General features: G+C 40.2%; 2 protein-coding genes across 7 annotated transcripts in view; one reads left to right on the top strand and one right to left on the bottom strand.

Moving 5' to 3' along the window:
- The window catches only part of Fbxl2 (F-box and leucine rich repeat protein 2), a 29,206-nt gene extending 22,054 nt beyond the window's left edge, over nucleotides 1-7,152 (top strand). For both annotated transcript variants that reach the window (XM_023719744.1, XM_023719743.1), the window contains 2 exons: nucleotides 5,227-5,436; nucleotides 6,269-7,152. In XM_023719744.1, the coding sequence (XP_023575512.1) occupies nucleotides 5,227-5,436; nucleotides 6,269-6,376 (318 nt within the window). In that variant the 3' untranslated portion in view covers nucleotides 6,377-7,152. The remainder of the gene's footprint in view (nucleotides 1-5,226; nucleotides 5,437-6,268) is intronic.
- Nucleotides 7,153-7,225: 73 nt separating this feature from the next.
- The window catches only part of Ubp1 (upstream binding protein 1), a 76,853-nt gene continuing 56,478 nt past the window's right edge, over nucleotides 7,226-27,600 (bottom strand). For 2 of the 5 annotated variants that reach the window (XM_004635272.2, XM_004635274.2), the window contains 9 exons: nucleotides 22,706-22,809; nucleotides 21,056-21,110; nucleotides 18,504-18,597; nucleotides 17,431-17,521; nucleotides 16,556-16,674; nucleotides 13,983-14,125; nucleotides 12,985-13,036; nucleotides 8,110-10,240; nucleotides 7,226-8,006 (listed from right to left, as the gene is read on the bottom strand). In XM_004635272.2, coding sequence (XP_004635329.2) covers nucleotides 10,203-10,240; nucleotides 12,985-13,036; nucleotides 13,983-14,125; nucleotides 16,556-16,674; nucleotides 17,431-17,521; nucleotides 18,504-18,597; nucleotides 21,056-21,110; nucleotides 22,706-22,809 — 696 coding nt within the window. In that variant the 3' untranslated portion in view covers nucleotides 7,226-8,006; nucleotides 8,110-10,202. Of the gene's footprint in view, nucleotides 8,007-8,109; nucleotides 10,241-12,984; nucleotides 13,037-13,982; nucleotides 14,126-16,555; nucleotides 16,675-16,835; nucleotides 16,908-16,937; nucleotides 17,265-17,430; nucleotides 17,522-18,503; nucleotides 18,598-21,055; nucleotides 21,111-22,705; nucleotides 22,810-27,600 lie in introns of those variants that run through there. The other 3 variants (XM_023719752.1, XM_023719754.1, XM_023719753.1) reach the window with 3 other exon arrangements.

Genomic DNA, 27,600 nt, shown 5'->3' with positions numbered 1-27,600 from the left:
AGCAGCACTTGTCAGGAGGGCACTGGCTGTCCCCAGCCCTGCCAAAGGCTAGGGAGGGGAGGGAGCAGGGAAGGGCCCTGGGGCAGCACCAGTAGCCCCCCCAACTTCCAGGAGGCACCCACAGCACCACGCTGTCTTGGTGAGGCAGCTGGCTGACTCCTCCAGTGCTGGCCACAGACAGAGCTCCCCTTGTTGGAGCAGATGTTAAGGGAAAATTCCGGACTTAGGCAAGAGGAGAACATCTAGATTCCTCAGGCCATGGCTCACAGCTGCTGGGACAGCAAGTTACTTCAATGTTTTTACATTCCAGTTGAAAGTCTGTTCTGCTCCTGGCTTCCCCTAGGGGCCCTGAGAGGGTTTGGACACCCCCCCACACGTCTAAATCTTAACAGTTGGCTCCCAACAGCCTAGTGCAAGTGGGACAGATGGGACTAGCAAAAAGAAGCATGAGTATAGCATCTTCCTTACTCTGCCATAAGTGAACTTTCTTAGCTTAAAAATGTTTCCCATGCTTGGTTTTCTTTTTATTTTGGAAATGGGGTTTCAGTGTGTCATTCATGGTAGTCTTGAAATCATGGGCTCCAGTGATTCTTCTGCATCAGCTTCCTGAGCAGCGAAGACTATACTTGTGTGCCACTGTTCCCACACTCTCTTGCCTACCATTTATTTTTAATTAAGAGTGCTTGAGCAAATGTCACCAGCAGAATCTGTGAAAGGACACATTTTATTTGTATTTGTTGGAAAAATAAATACAGATTTTCAAAAAACAAATTCAAGTTTTGAGTTCCAGGAAAAGGAAGTCAATGCACTATTCTCATTCCTTCTGGGTACAGCCAGTATACCTGATGCTACCTATAAAACCAACTTAAAGACTAACATATCAAGGGAAACAGGCAGGACCAGCTGGAGACCTGGGGCACAAGCAAGCAGCATGGTCGCAAGTTTCCTGAGCTTTTTGTTTTGCTTCATATATCCCAGGTTGGGTACTATAGAACTGACAACCTTGAAATGCCAAAAGGTTCAGAAAAACTTCTGAAGAAGAGCCTGCTCCATCTAGCTAAAGAACCAAGACAGAAAACTTTCAGACAATAACCGCTCTACCCAGCTGGGCATGGTGGTGCATACCTGTAATCCCAGCACTGGGGAAGAGGACTGCTGTGAATTCAAGGTGGGCCTGGGTTACAAAGTGAGCTCAAGTCCAGCCTTAATTACCTAGTGAAATCGTGTCTCAAACAAACCAAACAAAACTCCACTCTATCCACTGCGCAGAAAAACCTGCAGGACCGTCTCCACCACTGCCAGCAGCAGTTGAGTAAGGGAGCTTGGAGTCTTTCATCTTCCTCAGAGGTAATGAACTGCCCACCAGTAGTTATCACTGCAGATCACACAGTCAGCCTAGGCTTCAACCCGACCAAAGGACAAGGCACCTCTCTCCTTCAGGTGAGGGCCATCTGGAGGGAGTCTGAATTCTTACCTCCTCCAATTAATAAGTTCTGTGCCACACTGAGGATCATAATGCTGACTGGGAACTTGGACTTCTGCCCCTACCTGACAGTGACAAGGCACCACCAACCCTTCCACTGCAAGCACAGTGTCAGAAGGGGCCTATTAACACTTCTGTTTAGGCTGGGGTGTGACTCAAAGAAAAAAAAAACACTTGCTTACCTGCAGAAGGCCCTAGATTTAATTTCCAGACTGAAAACACTTAGGAGTTTCCTAATAATCAAAATATCCTGATAGTAAAAAACACTCAGCTAGGTATGGTGGTGCACACCTGTAATCCCAGCACTCTGAGGAATTGTTTTTAAAGAGGCCAGCCTGGCCTACATGATGAGGCCTGAACTGCATAGCAAAGCCTGCCTCAAACAGGACAAAGAGAAGACTCATCATACGAAGAAAAATCTAAACTTGTATGAGAAAAGACAGTAATACTAAGATGATACAAATCTCAGAATCAGGCTGGGTGTGGTGGCACACACCTGTAATCCCAGCACTCAGGGAGGTTGAGGCAAGAGAATCACTGTGAGTTCAAGTCCAGCCTGGGCTACAAAGCGAGTTCTGGGCAGCATGAACTGCACTGCAAAACCCTGTCTTGAAAAGACAAAAAGTAAAAAAAAAAAAAAATCTCACAATTGTATGGCAAGAATTTTAAAGCCAAGCATGAAGGACACACTTGAAAGAAAAAATGTCAGCAAAGAAATGGAACATATAAAAGTATATAGAAATTTATAAACACATATCAATAAAATTCATTACATGACGTTAAAGCAAAATGGAGAGAATTTATAAACCTGAAGGTACAACAATACAAATTACCCAACCTAGGCAACAGAAAATAGACTGAAGAAAAGAAGAAAGGGTAGTGTCTCAGCCTGCTGGAACTACAACAAAAAATGTCACATATCATCACAATTCCAGAAGAGACAGAGACTGGGGCTGAAGACATGGCAGAAGATTCCCTAAATCTGGCAGAAGACAGTACACCTGTAGATTTAAGAAGCTGAGTAGCAAAAATCCAAAGCAGTTCACACCAAGACAGATCATAATCATACTTGTGAAAAGTAAAGGTAAGGGAAAGCACGCACACACACACACAGGAGCTAAGGACTGAACCCAAGCCTTGCACTTGCTGGGCATGCTCTCTACCCCACAGCCCAAGAACTACTTGAAAACTGAGATTCAGTGCATAGACAGAAGGAATTCAAATCACAGCAGATTTCTCAGGAGGAACATACAGAAGGAAGCACTACACTGGTTACAGACATACAAGTTTGAGTAGTGTGATTAGGTTCACGAGAAAGGAAACACCGTTACGGTTTTCTGTCCTTTGTGATTATTGTGGGTGTGGGTGCTGCGCCTGCCTGGGGCAGATAATCTGTATTGCAATGTAAAGAGGGGAGAGGGGCTAATGGCTGCTCTCTGCCCTGTGCCACTCTCTCTGGGAGTCAGTGAGTAAGGACTGAAACCTCCAGTACCTGTGAACTAAATAAGCCTTTCCTTTTATTTTGGGTATCAGGTATTTGTCCCAGCAGAGAAGAGTAACTAAGACACACCCCATGTTAAAACGGAGCTGAGAAATCTTTGCAGGCTCAGGATCCAACAGTTTCTCCTCCAGCCCTCCACCTCTAGATTGTGTTCAGCTGCCCATTTCTCATATTCCATACCAATCTCTTTAGTTCTTCGCTTAGCAGTAAACTTCCCACCCATGCACTAATTTGCTGTTTCTCACCAGGGGTGCAAATTACTAGCATTTCTTTACCCCAGGGACATTGTAGCCTCCCACTTGCTCTCCACTCTGTCCACTTTTGCACTGCTTGGCAGCCTGGTGGATTATGTTTTCAATTTTTACTTAAGTATTTAGAAAAGTACCTTTGTTATTGTTATGTAGAGCACTGCTTATGTAAATGGAATATTCCTGGAGTATTATGATGATCCCAAAACTTCCCCCTTGCTCCCTTTATCATTAAACTCCAAGGTAGTGACTTACAATAGCATTTATTAGGGTTTTTTTCATTTATTGTTGAAATTCTATTAGTGATTTTGTGTGTCTTTCAGACAGGCTTTTACTGTGCAGTTCAGGCTAGCCTTGAATTTACCTTTTAGCCCCGGCTGGCCTTGAACTCACAGTGATCCCTCCTGCCTCAGCCTCCCCCACCAGACCCGGCCTCTATTAGTGATTAATCTGTACTTACCTGATTTTAGCGCTCCTTACATGTACAAGTTCATTCACATTGTTGTATGTAGGTATACATTGTTCACCCTCACTGCTTTACAAAATAGGCATACCCCAATTTACCTTTTCTATGCTCAATGTTTTTTCTATTTGAGACTCTTCTAGCCAGCATTGCTGTTTTCAGATACCCAAATTGCCCTTACAGCATGGCATTTCAGCTGCTTGATATCTTTACCAATACTTGCTTTCCATTGTTTTCATTTTAGCTAGTCTTGCTTTAAAAATGCTACATTTCCCAGTGACCTTAAATGAAAATAAAAATTTGCTTTTATGTCCCACAGAGTTCTGCCATCTGGCCTGGAACCTACCCCTTTCCATCTGCATCCTCTTCCCACCTATGGTTCCCATTGTCCTCCTGCCCCCATCCTGCCTTGTTTCTGATAACCTGAACCCTTCATCCTTGCTCCACACCAGTGCAGTGGCCCCACCCTCAGGCCACCTAGTGCATGCTCTGGAGACTCACTTCAGCTTCACATTAAGTCTCCTTAGTGCAATTTCATTTCTCAGTTCTATAATCTGGGCTCTACCGGGTGTGGTGGTGCACACCTGTAATCCTGCGCTGGGGAGGCTGAAAACGGGAGGAGCACTGTGAGTCTGAACTGCTAGTGAGACCCTGGACCAATTTTTTTTTTTTAAAGTGTGTTTCCTCATCACTGCACACAACACAGCCTGGCAGAGTTGGAACTCAGTGTATCTGAAAGAAAAAAATGACAAGAACTTTATGCTGTCTTTTGCCTATAAGGAATTTTGTTAGGCTGAATATTGTATTTGTTACATCCTGAAGAAAACTGTCACATCTGAAACTATTGATGAGACTTTAGATAATAACAGAAACGTCTGTGTAAGAGAACTAACTTCTACACCCTTCAGATGCTCAGTATGCATCTGAGTTTTCTGAATGAAGGACACTAAATAATGTCAGTAGCCGCCACAGTTGGAGAATTAGATATTAAAGCTGCTCTCAAGGATGTAAATGCTGAGATTTTTCACCTTTTTAGTCAAAAGGTTAAGAACCATTGCCTTATGGCAACTTTGGGGCCCATGACCAAAGAGCCCCTAGGGTGTGTGGCCCTCCCTGCCTGATTCAGTGCCTTAGTCCTTTTTGGTGCTGCAGCACAGCAGATTGTACACAATGAACTAGAATGTCTTAGGCCAGAAGGTCCAAGATTGATGGGCTGGTGACCTGGGGAGGGTGTGTTTTCAGTGTCATCTCACAGGGGAAAGTACAAAGGCAAAGGGGCAGTGGAGAAATTATTTGCAGCTTGGAGCCCTTTTTACAGTTGTAATTAATATATTCACACAGGTGACACTGTGACCCAAAATATCACTACAGTCTACTTCTGAACATCATACTGGGGATTAGTATACAGCACCTGATTTTTAGGGCCATTGTCAAACCATGACAGTGTTACTCTGGGACACTATGAGCTAGGATTTCTATGTTCACTAGGCGTGGAGCCTTGCAATGAGTTCCTGTGAACATCCTGTTTCAGAGCCTGTCCCACTGTGAGCTCATCACAGATGATGGGATCCTGCACCTCAGCAACAGTACCTGTGGCCACAAGAGGCTGAGGGTACTGGAACTGGATAACTGCCTCATCACTGACGTGGCCCTTGAGCACCTGGAGAACTGCCGTGGCCTAGAGCGCCTTGAACTGTATGACTGCCAGCAGGTCACTCGTGCAGGCATCAAGCGGATGCGGGTAGGTGTGGGCCAGGGGAGTGGGTTTCACCTAGCAGTGACTACTGAGCAGCAAAGGACACATAAGGAATCAGCATCCATTTTCTTTGTCCTGTCTGAAACCAACAGTTAGGCAAACAAGTGTCATTTTAAAAATTTCATTGCTTAGACCCCACCCTGGAGGATTCAACTTGAATGAATACATTTAAGATAGAGAAGTTCCACGTAGTCTGGCGATCAGGACCCACATAAGGTCTCCATCCAGGGCAGGCAACTTAAGGTCACTGCCAGTAAATGACACATAGCGAGGGGCCAGGGATGTATATAGCTCAGTGGCACAAGTACCTGCCTGGCAAGTGCAAGATCTGCTGTTCAATTCCCATGTACACCCACCCCCAAACAGTGTTGGCTAGTTTCCAGGCAAGAGAGTGTAATACAATGGTTTTAAAACTTGCATCATTTAAAGTTTGGTATGTTTGAATTTGCACCCTAAAGTAAAAAAGAGGGCCAGAGAGATACCTCAGTAGAATAAGCACTTGCCTGGCAAACGCAAGGGCCTGAGTTCAATCCCCGGTTCCACCCCCCCGCCAGGGGGGGGGGGTGGATAAAAAGGGCTGGTTACTACAGCTGGGTGGAAATGTGTCACTTTGAGATTCCGTTTGTCTTTAGGTCATGGGATTCCACGGGAGAGTGCAGGACTGTAACAGCAGCAGCTCTAGTTAATTGTTAGAACTGTCTTCCTAACACTAAGGTGAAGTAGATTCCAAATGAGAACTTCAGCCTTTTGAGTATTAGGACCATAATCCTTAAAATGCCAGGGTAAACACTACTCCATTTTTTCCTTCTACTTTCAGGCTCAGCTTCCTCATGTCAAAGTCCATGCCTACTTTGCTCCTGTCATTCCACCCACAGCAGTGGCAGGAAGTGGACAGCGACTGTGCAGGTGCTGTGTCATTCTCTGACAGTAGCTGCTTAGGCCCAAGGGATAACAAAATGTTTCTCCCTAGAGAAGACCAGGCTTCTTGCCTACTCCACTGTCACCCAAATCTGTTGATTCTCCCTTGGGAAAAGGCACTTACAGGTAAAACACTTTGATGTGGACTGCAGTAACTGGTGATAGTTCTTACCTTTATTTTGCTGTGATGCAATCAGATCAAAGCCTTGTCAGTTAACATGTGGCAAGGATGATCTCAGTGTAGCCAAGAGCACATGGAAACCTGGATTCCTTAGGAGGTGGTCCTTCCCTGGGCTTTATCAGCATTCCTCGCGGACTGTCAGTGTCAGCACAAGCTGAGCAGAAAGAATTACCTGGCTATCTAATCCTTACAAGCCAATGGGCTTTTTAAATTCACAATGATTCCATTACAATTAGCAGGACTTTCTCATTTTAAGATTACCTTTATTCAAATGACTGTACGACAAATTCGTGACACCTAATAGTTTCATACATAGAAGCTAATGTGGAACAGTTTCCATGCTACACCAAAGAAAAGAGGATTCCTAAACTGGTGGACAGGGTCTTCACCTTTATATGTCAGTTTGTCATAACCACCTCTAAGGACCAAAAACTAAACAAAAGCAACTCCGTCTGTGTTGGCTGGTGGAAAAGGATATAAGCTCTGGCATATGCTACAGCACACAATGCGATTTCTTTAAGGAAAAAGCTAATTATGTCCATACTTTTTTGGGAGACCTTGCAGAAACAGAATTAAGGTTTAAGTCATTTATTATAATATTATTAAAAATAATGAATGGATGCATGCAGAATGGATGTGATTTTTTAAAGTTTATTTTAAATTTTTAGAAATCAGGTTACACCAAAACTATTTAAAAGTTTTACACACTTAAAACTCAGATCAGTGAAGTGTTGGCACCTGTTAAGACTTGTAGTGTAAATTACTGTAGTGTAATAGAATTAATTCAGCGGCTTTATTGCTATGATCTTACAGCAGACAACTCTGAGCAAAGCGACTTTCCAAGTTCAGGCCTTCCCAATGTTGTGAGATGGTCTGTTATCTACTGTGGCTGAGTCTTGCCTGGTCCTGTCCGCATCTGTGACCTTTACTCAACTTGAGGAAGCCATCACCATCCTTGTTGAACTCTGTGTTAATAGCGGCTGACCATGCTAGCAACCATGACCCAACTGAAGGGCTCAAAACTCTTATAAGAAGTAAAACAACAAAAGCAAGATGTTTTAACTTTAGGGGCAGTTCTAGAAGCATTTTAAGGACACACTCTAGCTGCATGCTAGCTGGAGAAGGCAAATACCTCCATACAATGACCTAGCAATATTATCACTAATCATTAGAGGTCTACCTTTATTGCTTTCTCATATGCTCTAGTGTTGTGATCTTAAAACTTGGATGAAAATCACAGCTCTTTAAACAAATGTTTATACCACTGTTGGGGATTGGAAGGTGACTAATAAGCAATGACTACGAATTTGTTTCTACTTTAAAAAAAAAAAAAAATCCATGTCCAGAATCATCTAATCTCTCTGAGCTAGGAAACAACCTATTACAGCTACTGGACTTCATGCCAATGACCCATGACCTCATTTACAAAATAGGAAAATCTCTTATTAAAAAAACCCTCCTGGGCCGGGGAAATGGCTCAGTAGGATAAGTGCTTGACTGGCAAACGCAAGGATCTGAGTTCAATCCCCGGTTCCAAAAAAAAAAAAAAAAAAAAAAACCCTCCTTAAGTATAGAACAGCTCCTAGAAAAACCTATCCTTGCTTATATTATAAAGCTTTGAAAAAAGGGAAAACCATTGGTGCCTCATCTCTTATACCATCTGGACTGGGACAGGCAAGGGGCACACATAGGGAATTCCTTGATTCTGACACAAAGCAAGAACTCAGATTTTAAATGACAGACACAATTTGCAAAACAATCGGAAAACATTTATTATACCGAAATGTGTACATCCTACTATTAAAAAAACAAAGTAGCAAATTTGCTGGTGCCATAATTTAACCTGTTTTTCTGGACAGACTATAATGTTCTAATGCCACTGGGTGTAATTTCAAGTCTGATGAGCTTGTATTTTTACCCCACGTCTAAAACCTGATGAGGACTTCAAAATAGCACACAGCATCAAATGACATTTACTGTTCCATAAATCATGAGTCCCAAAAAGGAATGCTAAATAGACAAGCAAACTTTCTAAAACGATTGAGAGAAGTTCACTTCTTTCCCAAGTGACTTACAGAAAACGTGGTCACACAAAAGCAAAGGGAGGACAAAAGGCAAGCTCTTCCCTTACAGGTCCAGAGGAGTCACAGGTATTTCCAAACCTGACTAAAGACAATGCTTCTTTGTAGAATTAGCCACCTTTATGAATAAACTAACCAAGTGTTTACCCTCTGAAGCTTTGTCACCTGGAACAGAATCCAAACTTAATCATTCTGACATCCATCTGAGCAAAGTGGAGGATCAAATAGTTCGTCCAAAGCTAAAACTGCTGAGTAAGTGGATAAAGATGCTAGAATTAAAATGGAATAAAAGGGATTTTTTTTTTAAATAAAAAAAAGAAAGAAAATTCAGGCTTGATATACCACAGTCATTAAAAAAATGCTTTCTGATGAACTCTAGGACACTTTGGGTCAAGGAGATACAGACAGTAGGAAGAAAAAGTGGAAACAGTATAGATTCCCTTTGGATGAAAGTGTGCTAGCAGACACATTTGATTTTTTGAGACACTATTTTACAGAAAAGAAACATTATTTGGTGTATTACAAGCCCCTATATCACCAGAATGTTTATCCATGATTGTACTGAAGCTCATTATTTGAGGTGAGAAAAAGGGATTTCTATGGTAATTTTAGCGTTCATGATACTAGTGTTTTCATGGATAATTTCATCTCATTCATAATACATATCCCTTAACACCAAGTCAGAAAGAAACCATCAACAATAACACGTTGGTTCCTCTTTTTATGTCACCAATATCTAACATCTGGGGTAGGGATTTTAAAAATGCTTAAGAATAGGAAGGGATAGATGGAGAAGGGGAGGAAAATGAGAAAGAAAACCACAAGAGTGGTATGAAAACCAGAAACTAAAATGCTTTTGGAAGCAGAAAAAAAGTGTTTCAACAGCAAAAATACAAGTCTTTGTACCTATTAGGATTTACTCTGATCCTCTTACCAAGGTACTCCTGATAATGCAGTTTGCTTCAAGCCCATCTTCCTGGCTTGGGTTGTCCCTGGTCTGTCATGACTGCGTCAGATGTACTCTCTTAAGACATGATTCCTTCCAAGAAGGTGCTGAGCCGCTTACCTGACCACCAGTGGCCACACCAGCACAGCATCTCTCTCTGCAGTTTCCATCATGGCTCCACAAACAGCACCGTCCCCTATCTCCTCCCCAGGTCTGCGTAAGGTTTAGGCAATATAAGCCAAACTGGCACAGAAAGTAAATGCCCACAGTGTTTACATTCATCATTTCCAAACCGCATACAGTGTAAAGAGCCAGCAACGGCAGCTTCTGGGAACCACATGGACTGGCCTCTGTCGGAAGCGCAAAGCTTGTGCCTGCAAGGCGCGGCCTCCAGAGCCAGGTGCAGCTGCCCAATGCGCTCGCTCACATGAGGATGCTGGGCTTTGGCTGTGACGGGGAGGAGGTCCGCCTCGAATATCAGCTCATAAGAAAGGTCATCTTGTGTTTTCAATATGAAACATTTCATTTGGTAAAATCCAATCCCAAGACTTCTTGGATTCAGTCTTCACACACATTTAAGCGTGACTTTATTTGGTACTGAATATAGTTCAGTCTATGTAAAAGATCACTTCAAGATTATGTGGATACCATCATTATTTTCAGCTGCAAAAAAATTTAAAATTTAACGAGCCTTAGGAAATCAATCGAATTAAAAATTCTGAAATGTACTACCCTCCACCTCAACTCAATATTACAGAAAATGTTAGAGGAAAAGGCTGATTTACTCTGGCTCTTCTTTTTTGGAGGGAGAGATGGTTTTAAGACAGGGTCTCGCTATGTAGTTTGGGCTGGCTTTGAACTCTGTAGTGCCGGTGCTGTGGTTACAAGTGTGCATGACCACAGCCAGCAATGCTAGCTCTTATGTCTCTACATACATACTCCCCTTTCAGACACTGGTGATGGTTATTCTTGAATGTCCGCCTGACTGGCTCGAGAGATGCTGAAGAGATCAGAAAAGCACACTTCTGGATGTGGCTAGGTGGGTCACACAGGTGTGACCTGGGGACTGTAGCTGGTCCCTGCTGCTCCCTATCTCCCTCCTGGCTCCCTGGAGGGGAGCAGCTACCCTCTGCTGTGAACTCCGAGGTCTGTACCTTGGAGCCAGTCAACCATAGACAAAAGCATCTGAAGTTGTGAGCTATGACAGATCTTGGCCCTTTGTGTGGATAGCAGGTATTCTGACCTGGCCACAGAAAAACTGACCCAGAGGCATTCCATTTTCAGAAGCCTTGCTGTTTTCCCTTTGTTGCTCTGCTCCCATACTGCTTGCCAGTTCTGTGGGGTAGGGATCCAACAAAACAAAGAGGAGCATCATAACCAGGAGGAGGAGCAAGAGATGGCAGGAGAGCATGTGGAAACACTGAGGGCAGAGAGCAACGCCAACCTTACATTCAGTATACAAATAACCCAGGGGGACAACCATCAATGTGTACATCTATCCGTTCTGGAAAATTTTCTGAGCTCCTGAGAAATAGATTTGAAATATTTAGGATATCAATATCTATGTATACACAGATCCATTTCTTTCTCTGTTATAAGGCCCTTAACTCAATCTCTAGCACCAGAAGACAAAAACCACTTTTGCACAAAAACTTCGGTAAACAATGAGAATCACTAACCATATTCATAGACAAATGAAATTGTACATGTTAACGAACTCTGAAAAACAGAAAACTAGTATTGGAGGGGAAATCCTATGCTCGACACCATTAATGTTATAGAGAACACAACTATGTAATTATAGTATGAGTGTTCCTTCTTAGACAATGTAAATTTTGCAAAGTAAAATTATTCAGCTTTAAAAAAAAGTTGTTCAGCTTTGAGAATGAAAGATTTTGCACATATGTGTTGAGCTGAAGATGTTTCTGAAAGTGAAAGATAAAGTAAGCCGGTTAAATCAAAATCCAGCCTTGCAGATAAACTGATGGCACATACAATATCAGGCCCAAAGTGAAACTGTAATTTCAACATGGTTCAGGGCTACTCCTTTCAAAAGTGACTACTAAGAAAAGGTGACACATGACATCTTCCTCATCTCAGGCCAACATCTGTATTAAGACTGCTTCTTAAACTATCTGACTTTTTAAACAGTTTCTGAGGGTATATCTCTTTCCAAATATTGACTTCAAAAATACCTTTTCTAACCCTTTAACAGCATTCACCCATTCCAGTTTGAGCCCTCTTTCCAGACTGTCTCCCCAAGTGACTTCAGTAACTTCAGTAGCTTTTAGTCACTGTTCATAAGTTTTAAGGCTTCCACAGCTATCTCATAAGCCCAGGGCTCTTTAACTGTCCCAGAATGGTATAATTCACTGTTTACTTGACATTTCCACATACTAAAATGAAACTTTATTGCTCTGTCCCCATCTTTCTTTCTTTAGAGTCTACTACTAAGAGTCACTCTCAATAACAAAACCAACAATCCCAGCTACTGCTCTGTCAAATGTGAGCCCGTCAGTCCCATGACCTTTCACCTGGATGGTATCTCCTGCCTCCACTTTTGCCAGCTTGTTTCCAGAGTGTTAAGGAAAAAAACCTGTATTACTTCTAAACAGCTTTACTACCTTTCCAAAACATTTCAAATAAAATCCAAATTACTATCTTCACTCACCCTGCATGTCATGCCTGCCTCCAGCCTCAACCCTGTCTCACACTACACACAGCTGCAGAGCAGCTACATGGCCCTTCCCCAGGTGTTCACAGAAGCCAAGTGCTTTCTTTTCTGCCTTGGGATACCAACTCCTGTGGCCAGCTCCTCATTCGTCAAGTCACCTCCTCAGAGAAACCTTCCATGGATATCCTGGCTGAACTGAACAAGTAGTTACAATGCCCAGAGGCCCTTCTCCACAAGCATCCCACACTTTGCTATTCACTTAAAATATTGGTAATTTTGTCTATTTGTGGCCTACTTTGTTTTCTTTCCCCTCTGCAATGGGAAATTCCATGGACTCTCGTTCATGACTCACTAAGCTGGTGCTGGGCATGGTAACACACCTGTAATCCAGGTACTTGGGACTGAGGCAGAACCTCAAGTTCAAGGCCAACCTGAACTACAAAGCAAGACCCACTGAGCAACCAGTACCACAGCACCTAATACAAGTTGCTCAATAAAATGTCAGCTGGATGAACTGTTTTCTATTCATCAAAGACTGACTCCTTTTCTGTATTTGCTAGTTAGTATTATTACAACCACTAGAAATATCCTCCATATTTTTTTTCCAAGTCTCTTAGTAAAGCCAGCCTTTTCCAGAATAAGTACACAAAATGGCTACTAACTATAGGTCCAGACATCTTTCCTGAGCCTAGCACCCCTCTCCCTCCCTCTCTCTCACACACACACACAGTACCTTTTACTGTGGAGAATAAAAAACAACTCTCATCTTGAAAGTTCTGAACCATCTAGAATAAAACAGACACGTAAGTATAATTAACATACAACTTTTTAAACTAAAAATGATATAAAACCGTAATAGAAAATACCATAATATATACACTGTTACTGCACCAGTACAGGATTAAGCAGCCAAAATGGTAATTCAAAAAGCTAGCCAAGAGAGTGAACATTCAGACTTACTGCAATGGCAAGGCCCAGAGCTCATCCATGTCTGCCAGGATGGTCTCTGGCAGGTCTGGTTGTGACCCACATGGCCTGGGAATAAGTGCTCACAAAAACTGCCTAAGACACTCTTCTATTATTATTTGCTTGTCACAGACACTCTGGCCAGCAAAGTTGTACCTCTGACCTTACCTGTTTTTAACATTAGCTATCAGAGGACAAAAGAACATATCCAATACCTTACACCTCATAAAAAGGGCCAAAATCTACCACTAATCTTTTGAATCCCCTGATAAGTGACTAAATTCAAAACTGGCATAAGGCCAAGTCAATTTTCCCTGGCTTGTACTCATTAACATTAGGATGCCTGAAAATTCTGGTCATAAATTATTTTTTAATGTATTTGGTCCAGGGTCTCACTACACAGCTCAGACTCAATAGTGATCCCCTGTTTTCAGCCTCCCCAAGGCTGGGATTACATGTGTGCACCACCACGCCTGGTCTCAGTTGCCAGCTCAGTACACCTGGGGGCAGGTGTAGGGCCAGAACAGCATATGGTGCCAGGGACTGAACCCCAGTCCCTATGTTTGCCTAAGCAAGTGCTCAGTCCACTGAACTATCTCACCAACCCTTTAGTTATAAATTCTTAATAGATTTTGATCTTCAACTCGCTGAAAAACAACTCATGATTATTTGGGGGGAAAAAAAATCACACAATTTTTCTACAGTTCTATCATCATCTGAATAGAAATAAATATCAGTACAAAAGGACAGGCCTACTTGATTTACCTGATCACTAACAAGAATGTGAATACCAGTGGGACCCTGTCTGTAAACCTGGTTAATTTGATGGAAAGGAATATTAAACACCAACGCAAGTTTTCGAGCAACTTCTGAGGCAACCATTTCTTCCAGGTAGATTGCATGATAAACTGAAAAAAGAAAAAGAAAAAAAAAAAAAAAACAACAGTGTTTTAACCAATAATCTTTTATCTGCGTTTTACCTGATCTCTGGGTGGAGTACACCTTTCAAAGTATCAAAGAAATAAATTAAAAATTTATGAAAACCAACAAATTAACATTTCTTATTATTGTAAAAAGAAAGCTCATTTGAATGAGCTTTATCATATCTGAAATAGAATATATTATTTATCACTCACATTAATGTAATAAATATTAACAGTAATCAATGTACGTAAGGATGTGAGGTTTTAATTTTTTTCTACAATGAATATGTAATTCATATATTTAGAAATGAAAGCTAAGCAGTATTTTAATCCTAGTACTTAAAATGCCCTAACAATAAACACTGCACACGGGGGATCTTCTAGAGCATTGGGAGTCCAATTAGATTGTAGAGTGGCTGCAAAACTGTGAATTCACCAGAAGTACCACTGAGACATACAAGGGGTGGATTTTATGGTATATATCTAAAGAAAACCATTTTTTAAAAATATGTATTTATAAAAATTTAGGAAAAGGGTCATAATTTTTGACCAGTAATCCTGTGAATTTATCCTAAGGAATTAAAAACTCTTTATACCCCTCCATCAATTAAAAATAATTGTAAAAGGCACCAAATTAAAACTAGGATGGGGGCAGGTGAGATAGCCCAGTGGACTTAGTGCCTGTTTAGGCAAACACAGGGACAGAAGGTCGATCCCTGGGAAACAGGGCCCCACCAGCTCCAGCCCAGCCTTGCCCCCAGGCACGCTGAGCCAGCAACCAAGTCCAGGTGTGGTGGTGCACTCCTGTAATCCCACCACTGGGAAGGCTGAAAGCAGGAGGATCACCAGAAGTCAGAGTTGTAGTGAGACCCTGTGCCAAATACATTTAATAATAATAAACAAGAGAACTAAGATGGGAATAGTGAAGCCTGATTATTCTTGAAGAAGTCCTCAGCTTAGCCCATTCAGTGTGTTTCTTGTACATGTAACTTAGCAGCTAACATCATTACCTTATGCATATTTGTAGTGAGTCATATTTGTGTAGGTGCTGTCAATCACTGATTCAAGCCAGACATGGATTAGGAATGCAGATGGTGAGGACTTTGCCCTTACTGTGTATAATAGATCTATATGTGTATAAAACTTTACTAATTATACATGATGTGATTTACCTCTGGCAGCAGTGATAGTTACTGCCTTTCAAAAATACTATACAATCTTGAATGGCCATTTTTAAGAAAGAAAGAGAGGGAGGGAGGGAAGGAGGGAGGGAGGGAGGGAGGGAGGGAGGGGAGAGGATATTTTATACCATTTTGTGTGAGGAGGGGAGGGGAAGGGAGAGGAAGGGAGAGAAGAGGGGACACATTTTATACCTTTTTGTGTGTTTTGTACCAAACCGAGCACCTCAGCATGCTAGGCAAGTTCTCCACCAATGAACCATACCTCAAGCCCTAAAATTTTTTCCCCAGTATTGAGGATTGAATCCAAGGCCTAGCACATGCTAGGCAAGTGCTCTAATACTGAGTTAAGCTCTCTAATATTTTGAGATGGGTTTCCATTAAGTTGTCCACAAACTTGTACTCTTCCTGCTTCAGCCTCCTGAGTAGCACAATTACAGATCATACCTGTAGTGTGTTTTTATTTTAAATGCCATACTCAGATGAGGGAGGAGTCAGACTTTTTATATCTTACGTTAATATACAACTACATGGGATAATGAAGACAAACTCTCAAGGAGAAAATCTACTACTACTCAGGAGAATAATATATTGACAGTGACACAAGAATGCAGTACCACACTCATCTCACACGGTGTTGGCAGGCACTTGAGACAGGTCTGTATACTTAGGACTATGACACAGATATGTCTTCATAAATATTTTTAGGAGTATCCTCTGGACAGGGAAGCCACACTCAGTAGTAGAATACTTCTTTGGCATATTTAAGACTCTGGGTTCAATCCCCAGCACTCTGCAAAGAGTGTGTGTGTTAGAGGGATGGGGGAGAGCTGGTTAGTAAACTGGAGGGAAAAGAAAAACACGCTGTTTTCTTGTCAAGCCATAAATGTTACATTCATCATTTCAGTAAATCTGAGATTTGAGGGAAAAAATCTCAAAAGCATTTAAGATAGTCTTTCATTTGTTAGGCATTTCTGGAATGAAGAGCCACAGGGAAAAAAAAAAAAAAACGAGACCCACAGAGTGACTGAAATAACTAAGAAAGCCTGCTAGCTTCTTTTTCCAAGGACCTGGTCTGAGAGCTCCTGTCCTCACTGTTGTCAGACCCTACCATTAGCCACTTGGTGTCCTAACGCAGCCCTCACAGGGCAGGAGCTCTCCTAAGTCCTGCTCAAGTGCTTTCTGTCTCTGACAGTCTCAGAAAAGGGACAAAAAGCAAGATGTCCTCAATACCTACCGTAAGGTGTCCCACTGCCACTCTCGCCTCCACTGCCTGCAGCCTGCTGCTGCCCTTGCAGCGGTGTGCTGCTGGGCCGCTCCTGGCAGACATAGATGGTTAAACGTGGCCTAACTGACCTGCAATCAGAAGAGCCACTAATGAGCTTAGGAGCAAAAGAAGTCTTAACGCGTATGCAAATGACAACTACAGGAGTCTAAGTTCTAGTTCCTTATAGAACTTTACAAATATTACTTCATTATTCAAAATAATTACTAATAAAAATATAAAAACCACACACCTCACACCAACTATCACAGGTGGTCTAACATGATGATCCAGACTTTAAAACACTGAGATGGTCTGTCAGATGCTGGTAAATTTAAGTTTCAAGATTAAGCAAGCAATTTAAAATCAGTAAAATTAGATTTTAATGGAATTCTCACACAAGTCTAGAAACAGCAATGGATAGTAAATGAATCTTAAAAGCCAGAAATTTACAATTCTTATTTTAACTCACAATTAGAATTTTACATTATAAATAACTATTTAATAATAGTCACGACCTTGAAAACCATAGATTCTGTATAGCTCACCTAAATTAGAAGTTTTGCTTTCTTGGCAACAAACCCAGTCGTCTTCAAGAACTCAGTACTGCCCATGTGCTTTGCTACCAGTCTTACAGTCTACCTCTGCCCTCATCAGTGCCTGCATCATATCTGGGCCTGCCCTGAAGGTGTACACAAAACAGTCTTCTTGTGAGCATGACGCTGCCAATGCTCGATGGCACACACAGGCACATGCCACCCTAGCGTGGAAACACATTCGGCCCAAATCCCCCCCACGCAAACAAAGGTGTGTTCTTACTTCACACCAAACAGCCCACAGTATTTTACCTTGACTTCAGTGAATTATAGAGCCGAATTCCATCGGCTGCACCACAAATCTGAACTAAATCCTCCTTTGTCAATTTTAGTAAGTCGGCACCTGCAGAAGAGCACAAGAGTCTTTGCAAATAAATGGACAAAGAACAGATATAACTGCTTTATAGGCATCTCTCTTTAAGTGGTCAAATATGCTTCAAAAGGGCAACAGATATTCTGAGTATACATATATATACGTGAATACACAAGAACACATACACCTGTTGTCCCTCAGAGCCAACAAAAAGGTGGGCTTTTCAGTGTCCCTCCGTACCACCAAGGGCAACACTGAATAGTATCTTCTAAAATTCCATCCAAGCACTTTCTCCACTTATAAAAGAACAAAACTGACACTATTGTATCCAAAACTCATGTCTAAGTATACTTACACTATGAAATCATTACTTCAAAGTAAAAAGAATACATAAGACATATTTATGCTAAGCTGGTGGATCCTAAGTTTAAAAAAGCCAATCTCAAAAGGTTATATATACTATATGATTCCATTTATGTAATATTGTTCAAATGATAAAATCATAGACAAATGAGTTTAGTGGTGGGGAGAAGGTGTACATATAATACAAAGAAGTAGAAAAACTTTTTCGATGCTGGCTTAATTCTGCATCATAACTGTGATGGTTATACAAATATACATGTGATGAAGTAACAGAAATATACATGTATTGTATAAATGTCTAGTTCCTGGTTTTGATATTCTGCTACACTTCTAGAAGAAATAGAGTTAAGGTATACTGGGCCACCTCTGTACTGTCTTTCCAACTTACTATAAAGAATAATTATCTCAAAATGAAAATGAAAAATATTGGCTAGAACTAAATAGTTATATGTACAACTAAGTCCAGTAAAACTATCAACTATTTGCTGCAGGGGGAAATTACTATATGAGAGGTAACACAAGACCTTCCCTGTGCCTTTTGTTTTGCAATTTCATACATAACTTCAAAAAAATTAAGTCGTAAGATTAGTAAAACCACAGAAACCAACAATAAAACATTTTGTGTAAAAACCAAGACACACAGACATACCTGAAAAATTAGAAAACAGTCTTGTGTAGGAAGAAAATCTGTTTTTGAGAAGCCACTGCTGTGTTTCCTGGGTTGTAGCTGAAGGCTGAATTTGCTATTAACAAAGAAAATGAACATCAATAGATAAAAGTATTCAAATGTCAAAAAAAAAAAAGGAAGTCTCTGGTACTTTTTTCTTTTGCGGAACCGGGGATTGAACTCAGGCCCTTGCGCTTGCCAGGGAAGTGCTTATTCCACTGAACCAGGTCCCTGGCCCCTCTGGTACTTTAAAAAGGTAATTTAAGCAAGGGCTAAGGATGTAGCTCAGTGGTAAAGCACTTCCTTGGGGTTCCACCCCCCATATGCAAAAAAAAAAAATTTTACAGAAAACCTTAAAGTGCAGCAAAAACACCCGAGAAGAACGAGATTCATACAAAATGAATGCTCAAAAACCAATACATTCTCGTATGCAAGCAACAAACTCAGAGTAACTGGGGAAACCACAACCTTCACAGTAGCATACAAAAAATGAAATAGGAATCCATCTAACAAAAGTGATAAAAGATCTATACACTGAAAAAGCACTTTGAAAAAGGAGATCGAAGAAAGTATCAGAAAATGGAAAGACTCCCTTACTTGTGGATGGAAAGAACCAACACATTAAAAGTAGCCACACTACCAAAACTGTTATACAGATTTAATACAAACCAACTAAAAATAAGTAGCATATCCTGCAGAACTAGAGAAAACATTCCTAAAATTCATATGGAATCAGGAGACCTAGAGTAGCCAAAGCAGTTCTGGGCAACAATGGCAAGATGGGGGCATCACAACCCCTGACCTGAAATTATATTATGAAGTTACTGTGATAAAATCAGCATGGTAGTGGCGGCAAAAAAAAAAAAAAAAAAATCACACCTGAGGATCAGTGAAGCAGAATAAAGGAAGCAGATACAATTCCAAACACACTCAGCTACCTTATCTTTGACAAAGGAGCCAAACATGTTCACTGGAAGAAACCCTCTTTAATAAGTGGTTCTGGAAAAACTGGCTTTCCACATGCCAAAGATTAAAACTAGACTGACCTCTATCACCATGCACTAAACTAAAATCCAAATGGATCAAAGGTCTAAGTATTAAAAAATACTAACTTTATTGGAAGAAAAAATAAGTAGAAATCCTTTTTTTTTAGAAATCTTGAAGATGTAGGTGTAGGCAGAGAGTTCATGAACAAAACCCAGCTGCACAAGAAATACTACAAATCCACAAATGGGATCTCACCTTATTAAATAGCTTTTGCACAACAAAAGTTACCAACAGTGTGAAAGGACAACCCAGAGTGGGAAATAATTATAGCCAGTTGTCCCTCAGACAAAGGACTGATACCTACAAGATATAAAGAACTGGAAAAAAAAATAAGGCCCCCCCAAATTCAAAGACCCAATCTCAAAAATGAGCATCTGAGATGAATATATACTTCTCGGATAAAGAAATACAAATGGTAAACACATAAAAATGTTCAACATCACTGGTCATTCAAGAGATGCAAATTAAAACAACACTACGATTTCATCTCAATCAAGAAAGAATGGCTATTACCAAGAAATCAACCAACAACAAATGCTGGTGGGGCAGTAGGGAAAAGGAACCCTCCTCCACTGTTGGTGGGATCATAGACTGGTGAAACCACTGTGGAAATCTGTGTGATTCCTCAAAAAACTAGGACTAGAAGTTCTTCCATTCGACCCAGCTATTTCCCTTCTTGGTACCTCCTCAGAACTTAAAACATCATACTACAGTGTTGTATGCACATCCATGTTTATAGTAACACAATTTGTAACACCTAATTCTTGGAAACAACCCAACTGCCCATCAACTGAGGAACAGATAAAAAAAGATGTGGTGGGTTTTTTTTTTTTTAACAGAATACTACTCAGCCATAAAGAAGAATAAACTTGAGACTTTTATAGGTAAATGGATACAACTCGAGAACATACTCAAAACAAATCAGACCCACATATGTAAACATCATATTCTCACTAGGGTGAGAAACACAACATGTAAATATGGTCCAAAATGTGTAACAGATACTGGGAACGGGGAAGAAGCTGTCCATATATCTTATACTCTGAACAACTATTACCAATATAACAATATGCAATGTATTATTGTTACTCTCCTACTGGCCTTTTGAAACTTTTATTTTTAATTTTTTCTCTTTAAAATAAAATTTTATGGGCTGGAGAGATGGCTCAGTGGTCTAAAGCACCTACTTGGAACAAGCTTGGCAAAGCATCAGGGACCGCGGTTCGATCCCCCAGCACCACATGCCAGCCAGCCCCGCCCCCTGGTGGGCTGAGCTGGCCACACACACCTCTCTCTCTCTCTCTCTCTCTCTCTCTCTCTCTCTCTCATAAGTAAATAAATAAATAAAAAATTAAAATAAAATTTTAAAAAAGAACACCATGTTTTCTGACTATTCAGCAACCTGTATGATTTTAACACCTTTGCCATAAATTTAAAAACCTAAGATCCTTAAGGTATCTGACAGCTTTAGGGAAAAAGATACTTACTTCACTAGACACCTGTGAAACTCCATCTCCCTGATGATTTGGGGAAGAAGAATTGCTGGGGAGAAAGAAAAAGAAGGAATGATTTTCATAATTGTTTCTATAAACTGAGACATTAAAGAATATTAAAGTGGGAATCTTTAAAATAAGGGTAATATTATGGGAGAGTACTATTAAGTTTGGAAGAAGGGCACAGGTCCAACAGGTTAATAATGAGCATGATAATGAGAAGAAAACACATGGAAGGCTGTACCCTAACTCACACCTTTCCTATCTAGTGAGAAATTCAAGCTTTGTGGAAAGGACTACCCTAGCTACCCACAAGGGTACAGAGAAAATGAAAAGGAATATTCATTTATCTTAGGTAAAAGAAAACACATGAGAAATTAGGTAAGTTAAAATAGCCAGAAAAAATTTAAAAAAGAAAAACAGCTGAAAAAACTGCAAAACAATCTACTTTTAGAAAATGAGCCACAAGAAACAATATATTACTATATCCATTAGTAAAAACGATGAATGAAATAAACTTGTGTCACTATTTTTGTGTTTCTAAGGAAAAATGAGAATGGATAACAATTCCACAGAGAATGTGGCTACTGTCCTGGCTCCTTTCTTAGTACCTGTTACTCAATTACTCAGGTCTATGTTGATTGTCCACATCTTTTTCAACTCATTTGAACTTAAGCTCCTCCCCTAAGGACTTGCATGTCATCACTTGTTTTATCACAATACCTAGAACTGTGCTGGGAACACAATGCTCTCTCAGGAAATGCCCATCAGCTAGTGGGTACATGAATTCACAGCTCCCCTTCTTCCAAACTTAACAGTACTCTCCCAAACCTAGTCATCTTCTAAGAGTATTGTGACTGGTCTAGTTAGGAAACTAGAAGAGATCTCTTTGGTAACATACCACAGGTCCATTTTCTACTCCAATGCACAATAACCTACAAGAAGATGAGCTGCCTTGCCAATTCATCCATCTCCACAGGAAAAAAGCATGATTGTTTTATCAAACTTTGTCAGTATGACCAGTTATAGCGAGAGCCCTCTTTCTTGTGGTCTTAGTTTTCATAATTTTCCTCCCCAGTAGGAAACATCCTAAAAACAGAAAAATTCTTACTCTGAATTACTTCTGTAGCAAAGCCCCTGGAAATGGAAGGGCCATAAGATTTCAGATGCCTCAAACCTAGTGTCCTCCCACCCCAAACTCCCTACATTTTAAAAATTACAGAAGAAAAGAGGGCTGTCTGTCTGGAGAGAAGATAGGGCAGAAACCGAGATAAGACAACAGCGTTAAAGACCTTTGAACTAAATGTGATCTTAACACACTCAAGTTAGATTTACCTTATCAAGTTATTCTATCTTTACCTGTAATTCCTACTCTCTTTAATCTCACAAAAACTGCATCTTGAAAATGTCCATTTTCTATAATTACCACAGCTATAAAGGTGTGGTGTACATAAGGCAGAGTCCCAAAAGACTGGCATGTGAAGGAAAAACAATGGCTATGCTGTCACATCGATGGCAAGCTGTTTGCCATCACTGCACACTCTAGGTACACTAAACAGGTTGCTACGTGGAGGGCAAGGATGAGGGCCAAAGGCACACGAACATAAGCAGGAGGCATGGCACATGCTCACACAAACCAGGTACCTGTCTGGCACACTGCAAGTGCTCTGCTGGGAAGAAGTGAAAGTGGGCGCTGGGGAAGGGCTGTTATTCACATAGGCTGTAGGAGTATCAGGCCATGGAGAACACTAAGGACAGAAAAAGAAAGAAATTAATGACATGCTTTTCAAATATGTGGAAGAAATACTTTTGCAATTAAGTTCTAGTCTGACCAAAGGTAAGATCAGAAAATGGGAAAACCTGAACCATATCAAGTACCCTTGACTTGGCACATGTCAAATATACCATGTGGCAAGGAAAAATTTTACCTGCTGTGTACATCTAGACATTGATTAATCTTAGAGCAGCAAAACTTTATGAAAACATTTTAAATATATACTTAAGTGTAATTTGCTTTCAAGAGCTTTCACTTCCCTTTTTACCAGTCTCCTCTTTGTCAGCTCCCCAATAGGCACCTATCAAAGTTTAAAAACAGCAGGGACAAGAAAGGATTCATAAGCAATATCTGACATCACATGGTGACCTGTGTCTTACTGCTCCCTCTGCCCTTTGCCCTGAGGAGCAGCCTCCCCAATCCCCATCGACTTTCTTGATCTCTTAGAATTAGCAATCCCAAGTAAGATCAGACAGGTCCAGCATCAAACCGTTTCAGGTACAGTGTTGCTTCTACCTCCTTCTATCTACAACTCCACCCACGTATGTTTATTTATATTTTCTGAAAGGGGTATTGTGAACTTATTAGCTTTCAGCCTCAGGCAAAATTCTGACCAGAAATAAGAGCAAAGCTACAAAGACACTATTTAATTAGAAGAGTTAGGAGCCAAAGTCAAAAGCATGCCGAGCAGGCTAGGGAAGGCAGGTTCAAATAGAAATCTTCAGACCCACAAAAGAAGGGAATCCGTTTCACTCAATAGTATTCCTTCTACAACTAAGCTGCTGAGGGTCCTCCCCTTTCATAATCACCCTGCTCCCATTTACACAGGAAAGGTATCACATGTGAACCCAGCTCTAGGGTTCAAGACTCTCCAAAGCCAAGCAAAAAAAAATTAAGATAATTTTAAAAGTACATCATCTAATGACAAAGTTTTTCTCTAAAACTGTTTACCAGATCATATAAAAAGATGGCTCCCCAGGACTTTTGCCAGGTGACTCAAAAGGAGTGTCAAGTTTTGAATAGCACACTGAAAGAAGACAAAGTGTCTCACATCTTTTTTTGAGATACCACCAAGCTGGCTTCAAACTCATGATGGTCCATCCACCTGCCTCAGCCTCACGAGTGCTAAGACTGCAGGTATGTGCCACCATGCCCAGCCCTGTTATATTCTGTCCCTCTCATCCCTGCATATCCATAAACATTGCTACTTTTTATTTAATAATTAACCAAAATTTGCATGTTTTGTTGTACTGAGAAATTGGTGCTACTAATGTTTTAAATGTCTTACCTAAACAATTATGGAAATTTACACAAGAAATTTTAAATTAAATTCCAATTTATAAAAGTTTATTATAAAGAAGTAATTAATGTTGGATGTGGTGGCGCACACCTATAATCCAAGCACCCATGAGGCTAAGGCAGGAGGACTGCTTTGAGGCCAACCTAGGCTACATAGTGAGTTCAAAGCCAGCCTGACCTGCATAGTGAGACCCTGTCTCAAAAAAAAAAAAAAAAAATCAATGTAGTTATTAAGACTTTCAGATATAAAATGCATATTAAGTTTTTTAAAAAATTACTGCCCCTCTCTCCCTCCCTCCTTCTTCTCTTCCTTCTTCCCTCCCTCCCTCCCTCCCTCCCTCCCTTCCTTCCTTCCTTCCTCCTAGCATACAACAGAGCTGTCCTCTCAAACCCCACATAAGGATAAAATCTAAGGGGAATCGAATACAAACATGAGACCAAGAAGGAAGGCCATGGCAAATTTCTGGGTTTAAGTAACAACAATGAAATCTGAAATTTCTATGGCATATTATAATCTACAATATACACATTAAAGAATAATATAGTAAGTTGCCAACTTACAAATGAATTCCCTTCTGGGAGAATATTCCTAAGTCTGACAAAGTGAGTCTTATATTGTACACCTGTGAAAGTTTGCAGTGAAAATGTTCATTAAGCCAGAGATTTACTATATCACAATTTTTCTTAGATTATAAGATAAATACAAGTATTCACCATGTCAGAAAACTGGCTTTTTTTGCAATTGTTTAAGGTTTTGACTATATCTTTCAGAGGTCCACTTGAAAATGTGCGAGTATGTCCTTCTTCAAAATTATTCTGAATAGGAACTGCCAAAACAATAGTCTGACAGAGCCAAGAAACTCTGAAGCCCCCCCAACGGTTAACACAAGTCTCACCAACGACTATGGGGGCTTAAAATCTGTAGCTAACCACTATCAAAAGAACAGACACAGGAAAAGAAAATAGAAATCCCCGGATAGTAATCTTTGCAACTATTCAATTATGTAGTCCCTCAAAAACAAAGAAAAGAAAAAAATTTCAACACTGTTTCAATCATTATCAGTTGACTTGAAAGAAAGAAATTTAATCTGGCTGGATAGCTTTGCTAAACTTACTGTATGCATATTAATCTCACTATAAATGACTCTTCAAACAACAATGCCTATTCTTTTGAAACCAAGGCATCTGTTTTTCTTTCCACCACAGTATCACCTCCTCGGTTTAGAGTTTGAGGAATCCAAGCTTGTGTGTTGACTAACATATCTAATCATTCCAGTGTCACATGTTCACTGTGATCTCCAGATTTTCCTGCTATATCATCTTCCTTGCCTGATACAAAATATTATAAAAAAAAACACATATCCAAATATGTTAATATTAAAAAGATTGAGCTGGGTGTGGTGGCGTGTGCCTGTTAATCCCACCACTCTAGAAGCTGAGGCAAGAGTACTGCCACAGGTTCAAGGGTAGCGTGGCCTACTACATACTGAGTTCAAGGTCGGACTGAACTTCATAGTGAGGCCATCGCAAAAAGAAAAAAAAAAAAAAGCCTCCCAAATCATTTTGGTAATTTTTGCCAACTATTTGAGGAAGTGAAGTCATCAAAAAGCCTCAAGTTAAGCATGGTATAGTAAGACAAGAGACACCAAATTTATTCACACTGTATCCATACAAATCCCGTTTGACTTTTTACATATGCAGATTCTTGCAGCAATACCAGAGCACTGCTATTTTACTTTGTTTCTCTTTCTATAAATCAAACCCACAGCCCTATACATGCTAAACCAGCATTTTACCTCTGCGGTGCACCCACAGCCAAGTAGGCTGTAAAAAAAAAAGCAATAGTAAAGTGCTTCTGTTTCTGATAACAGTCTGTAATTCATAAAGGTTTTAGCAATGGCCTAGACTCCTAAAGTTAATTCTAGTATACTGTGACAACAGTATCTCCCCAAGCATATTAAGAGTGATGATTCACTTCAGGCTGTACAAACTGCCAGCCTTAATGTGAGCCAATCAAAGATCAACAGATATACCAAAGGTTTCATTGTGCAACACCTCCTGGGAAACAGGAGCAGTGTGGCACTGTTTTATCCAATACCTTTTAGATTTTTAACAATAAATCTGGACACATCTTTTACTGAAAGTGAAGTACAACTGTCCAAAGACTGCAAGAAATGCCAGCCTTCCTTTTGAACATTTAAAATGTGTATGAAATGCTCCAGACATTTTCTTCTGAGGGATCAATCTGCCCTTGCTAACAGGTTTTCCAGATGAGGTCTAACCACTTGTAGAAGCATCCTGCCCAAACCAAACACAGGGCAGCAAATACCACACTAAAAAGATGTGAAATCCCAGGCCAGTGAACTGCTGACGTTTTGCATACTTTAGACTTGAGTTAAAAGTCATTAAGAAATGACAACCTCTTCATCTTCAGATTAGCTCTGCGCCTTAACAGGTTTTTTATGCACTGATGGAACAATTTCTTTAAATTAGCTAAAATTTCATTTGCTAGGATTGCCCACCACCAAACAAATTTACTAAGAATATTTGTGGGTCTTCTGTTGGGAAATCAGAAGGTGATGAAAATATTACATCAAAGAGGTGAGTACTCTGTGGATGGATATTCAGTGATTCTAACAATCTGATTTAAATCTATAAAAAGCCCAGTTCAAGAAAATCATAAATAAAGTGTGCTCCTTATGGTACTAATATAAGAACACTTTCAACTTTATTGCATAAAGAAGCATTTAAAGCATTTTTACTCAATGCTTTAAATTGTAAATAAGGATCTTGTGATAAGTGTCCATGAGACAGACAGTGACTATGACAGTGACTTTCAATCTATAGTTAATCACCGCTACAAGATATTTGTCCAAGAGTCAAAAAACTATTTTTTGGCACCTTAACAGTACAAATACTTCAATAATAGAGTACTCGTCAATACACGTTATCAGTTGTTTTTTTAAATGTATTACTCTGTGTTTATATTTACTGAAGGTACATAACTGAGCTAAGTTCACAAAATAGAATAACCCTTTGTAGACTGTAACATCAAGAATGGTGTGCTGAAGATTAGCTATATTTAATCTGACAAAGTTCATCTAAACCAAAAGCCCCCTGACTGCTTGTCAGGGGTCTGGGTTTGCGTGTAGTGAGGTACACAACTTTGGCCTGAAGCATTAAGTCACAATGCAGGCACCAAGAGGAAACACTAATGCACTCAATGATTTTTTTCCTTAAGTGCTGCCAACTAGGCTTTTAAAAGCACATACAGACACACACTTATATTGCATGCAGGGAAATGTGACAGAGTATTGCACATGTTAATGTCAAACTTGCTGCCATCATTTAAGTACCTATAAAAAATTTTTATGAGGTAAGTGAGAAAAGCAAAACCTTTTTAATTACACAAAAATCATAACTATTTTTAAGATAACTTAATAATGAAAGTATTTTCGCTTAATTT

Source organism: Octodon degus, unplaced genomic scaffold, assembly GCF_000260255.1.
Source record: "Octodon degus isolate 3935 unplaced genomic scaffold, OctDeg1.0 scaffold00071, whole genome shotgun sequence".
Taxonomy (NCBI): domain Eukaryota; kingdom Metazoa; phylum Chordata; class Mammalia; order Rodentia; family Octodontidae; genus Octodon; species Octodon degus.
The sequence above is the reverse complement of the archived record's forward strand: the minus strand, read 5'-3'. Positions and strand labels throughout refer to the sequence as shown.